Here is a 4,470-nt window from a genome sequence, read left to right as displayed (position 1 = left end):
AAGGTTTAAAAGGGACCTGGGGGGCAACTTTTTTTCACAGAGAGTGGTTCGCTTAATGCTTGAAATGTTGCACAACATCCCGAAGGATGGATTTTACTTGAAACTGGTCACCTTTTAGGGCATAGTCCGCTAAATCGCTGAATATCCAAATAGAGACTGTCTTGATGTTTTGTATTAAATCCGAGTATTGGTCACATGACTTCGCAGTCAGACTTACTCTTCATAGTTTGGTGAGTGAAATATTTCAATATCAGTCACAGCACGCTGTCTTTTCCAAATTCACAATCAGTTGCCTTGGTGATGACAGCCTGATCAATTACAGGCCATTCTCACAACTCCTGTGTTGGAAATCAGCTTTCCAGGTCATCCCATCGAAGCTGAACAAATGACAGGATTGCAAGTCAGTCCACATCACTGGTGAGAACAGCAAGAACCTTCTTCCCTTCATCACTCCAATAAGCACGTTCACCTCGATACTGAGTCTTCAGTTTATTGATCCGGCCTTTTGTAAATCGTACAGCTCCAATTGTTGTCAAACAGCTCCTCTGCAAGAATTTGCACAGTGATGCCAGTTAACCAAGAGCATCTTTCAGAGCTGCAAATGCAATGTGCTTTGTGAGCATTTTAAGGCAATATTTGTTTACTGCATCGTTGCACTTATTTGCTTGCCCTGTGCAGTACTCAATCTCGACATTGTAGTTTCAGATTAATGCATTCACTGCAAGTTGTCCTGACAGCGTACACTTCATTCAGAGGTCAACATGCCTCCGTATCACATTCTGAATTTAGTAAATTCTTCATACTGCCCTTTCTTCACAGTTGACTTGCTAAATATTGTATATGCTATTCTCAGAAGGATTTCAATATCTTGTATAATTGAGACCTGTTTCCAAGCATCATGTACTGCCAGATATTCTCAGTGAGGAACACAATGTTGTTCCAACAAATGTTTGATTTCATTTCATTACCACTCCTTCATTATCTTTTTCCGAGCTAGACACAAGCTCGACCTGATATAAATTACTGTGAGCATAAAACTGTTTTCTTTTTCAACATTATGACATTTAATTTGACAGTTTGAACAAATAACTCAAACAGCAGAAGGTCCAATGAAAGTTTATGTAAAGCAGATGGGTAAGGCTACAGGACATCCCCAACTACATTTCCTTCCTTCTGTCAGCCAGATCTCAGGGAAGTGCTGGATGAACACAGCAGGCCAAGCAGCATCAGAGGAGCAGGAAAGCTGACGTTTCGGGCCTAAACCCTTCTTCAGAAATTAAGCTCCTACTATCTCTGAAACAATTTTAAGTTCCTACTATCTCTGAAACAATTTTAACCCCACTGCGAAAGCAGTTTCTACTATCTCAGGGAAGTGATGGAGTAAGACCTCAGCCAGCTTACCAATGCCCACTGATGCAGATAGTTTCACCTACTCTGAGATGCCAGCTTCCATTTCAGTGCTGCATTCTTCTGAAGGAACAGCCTTCTGGTCTTTCCACTGGTAGGCTGGTAAAGTTGTTGTGTCGTCATAATCTTACCAGACCATAGGACTGCTCTCTCATTAGGGAGAGACGACTGATGGCGATTTAGCCTGAGGGCCACCAACCTCAAGCAAAGGGAAAGGTTGAGAAGGAGAGCCTTTAGGGTAACCAGCGATGGGAATTGAGCCCATGCTGTTGGCATCACACTGCATTGCAAACCAACCATCCAGCCAAGTGAGCTAAACCAATCCCCAAGTACAGCGGAGCATCACGACAAAAAGCTGTCACAAGCAGTCAGTTTCAAAACTCCTACAAAGACAGTTAAGACAATACATCTTGTAAACAAGTTCAGGTTCTGAAGGACAAAAACAACATTTTGGTACCAAATGTCTGCACGTACATCTGCCAAGAACATATGAAAATTTTGATTTGTGCAATTGCTACAGGAACTGTTTGTGCATGACAACCATGGTGTGGAGGTGCCGGTGTTGGACTAAATGGGGGAAGGGGGGTGGGGGTGCAAAGTCACAAGGCACATGACACCAAGTTGCAGTCCAACAGGTTTATTTGAAATCACAAGCTTTCGGGGCATTGCTGCTTCGACAAAGGAACAGTGCTATGAAAGCTTGTGATTTCAAATAAACCTGTTGGACTATAACCTGGTGTCATGTGACTTCTGACTTTGTGCATGACAAAAGTAATGCACTTCACAAATTCTTCGCCCTATCAGCCATGATTGAATGGCGGAACAGACTCAATGGGCCGAATGGCCTAATTTCTGCTCTTATATCTTATGGTCTTATGTAATTCTTGCCGCACTAGCTCGTAGTAATTGCTACACTTTGCTACAGGGATTATGAATGCCCTGTGTGGAAAGCAAAGACACATTCATCTTAGACCCTTCTTCATTTCTGAAGAAGGGTCTAGGCCCAAAACGTCAGCCTTCCTGCTCCTCTGATGCTGCTTGGCCTGCTGTGTTCATCCAGCTCTACACCTTGTTATCTCAGATTCTCCAGCATCTGCAGTTCCTACTATCTCTGAAACACATTCATCTTTATTGCAAAGACAACCTTATCGATTAGAACTTTCACCAGATTGGGATTGGTCTTTCTGAACGCTTCTTCCTCATCAGTTCCCCCTGTAAACTGCATGCAGCCACTGGGAAATCCCACGCACAGTTGGCCATTCTCCGCTATGTGACTGCCATCTTCATTTAAACTAACTGGGATTCTGCACAGAGACAAAAGAACTTAGGACGAACATTAACCGTCACCTCCTGATCCCCTGGTGTTTCAATAAGCGTTCGTGAATTTCCACCTTTGCTGTGGTTTCATAAACGTGTAATGTGCATTTTTTCGGTTCAAACTCTGCTTTAGCTAGACCAATTTCTATCGTACCTCTTGCCAGCACTGAACTCACCTCCAGCATGTGTGTTAGAGAATACAGTGCATAGGACATCACCTGTTTCCCGATAAGCGAAAATCTCACAATCCATAGTTCCTGTTTGATGGCATTCTGATGATCTTGGAAAGTAATTACTTTTTGAAATGCACACAGGATTTCTCTTGGAGCTTGAAGACTCTGTTGCTCCTTCTTCGAACAATGCTTTCCTGAAAAATGTAACTTGCTGCTCGGGTTACTTCCTTCTGGAATGGCTGCTTGCTTCCTGGACCTCGTGCTCCTGATCCTCCTAGGAATCAAGGGACATAGAGAAAAATCAGGAAAGTGCAGTTGAGGGTGAACAGACCTTCTATGATCTTATTGAATGGCAGAGTATGCTCAATGGGCTGAATGGTCTACTTTAGTTCCTGTGCCTTGTGATTAGACTGCTGCTCTGTCTCTCTGCACTCTTGCAGAATGGCTTAGGAAGGACAAGGGAAGTCTCTTTTTGAGTCCTGACCAACATTTATCCTTCAATCATTCTCCAAAGTAGATGGACTGCTCATTCTTCGAGTTGTTGTCGGTGGGATCTTGCTGTGTACAAATTAGCTCCTGTTTTGCAACAGTGACGACACTTGGAAATGTATACATTGGCTGTAAAGTGATTGGAGACTCCATGAAAGACATTACATAAACACAGATCCTTTATTTTTCTGATTACACATTACCCTGTACTGAAAGTAGCTCAGGAATTGTAGGCTCCCTGTGTCATTCTCGGGTGGCCTGCTTTGGGATTGTTGTGAATGAGGTGCGAGCCCTGTTCATCATCTGGCTCAACAAATGCAGCAATTCCAAATATTGTTTTCCAATTCTTAACCACTGTCTGTGACTCACATTTCTGTCTAAACAAACTGTACCTCTGTACTTGACTAAGGGCAAAACGCTGCAGATGATAGAAATCTGAAGCAAACACGGAGAATGTTGGAGAAACTCATCATGTCTGGCAGCACCTGTAGTGAGAGAAACACAGAGATAACGTTTCGAGTCCCGTATGACCCTTTCTCAGGATAAAAAACGTTAACTGTTTCTCTTCCCACAGATGCTGCCAAATCTGCTGAGTTTCTCCAGCAATTTCTCTCTTTAGGAGATAACAAGGTGTAGAGCTGGATGAACACAGCAGGCCAAGCAGCATCAAAGGAGCAGGAAAGCGGCTCTCTCTTTAGGAGCCTGTACTTCCCAGTATCATCAGCACTTTGAACAAATACAAAGTTATTCAGCAAAGAAAGAGTTGTTGAAGGCTCTGGGAAAGTATCCTGAATGTGCCCACTACACCAGCCGGTGAAGACCATCCTGGGAGGTACCTTTCCCCAGACTGGGTAATGGCCATGGATTCAGTGAGGCTGTGCTGCCCTCCGCTGGAGAAGGTGGTGCTACAGATAGCACTGAAGAACAATCTCCCTCCCTGTACTACACTACATCTCACACACACACAGAGACAGTCACCCACATACGCAGAGTCACTCACACACAAACACACACACACACACACACACACACACAGTCACACATACATACAGTCTCACACACACACACACACAGTCACCCACAT

General features: G+C 43.7%; 1 protein-coding gene across 1 annotated transcript in view; it reads right to left on the bottom strand.

Moving 5' to 3' along the window:
* Positions 1-401: 401 nt before the first annotated feature.
* LOC125485905 (tripartite motif-containing protein 16-like) overlaps positions 402-4,470 on the bottom strand; it is a 75,478-nt gene continuing 71,409 nt past the window's right edge. The window contains exons 12-14 of the mRNA XM_048611136.1: positions 3,021-3,171; positions 2,552-2,711; positions 402-545 (exon numbers count right to left, since the gene is read on the bottom strand). Coding sequence (XP_048467093.1) covers positions 402-545; positions 2,552-2,711; positions 3,021-3,171 — 455 coding nt within the window. The remainder of the gene's footprint in view (positions 546-2,551; positions 2,712-3,020; positions 3,172-4,470) is intronic.

Source organism: Rhincodon typus, chromosome 23 (genome assembly GCF_021869965.1).
Source record: "Rhincodon typus isolate 14 chromosome 23, sRhiTyp1.1, whole genome shotgun sequence".
In the NCBI taxonomy this organism is placed as follows: Eukaryota; Metazoa; Chordata; class Chondrichthyes; order Orectolobiformes; family Rhincodontidae; genus Rhincodon; species Rhincodon typus.
Note: the sequence above shows the minus strand (reverse complement) of the source record. Positions and strands in the feature narration are given on the sequence as shown.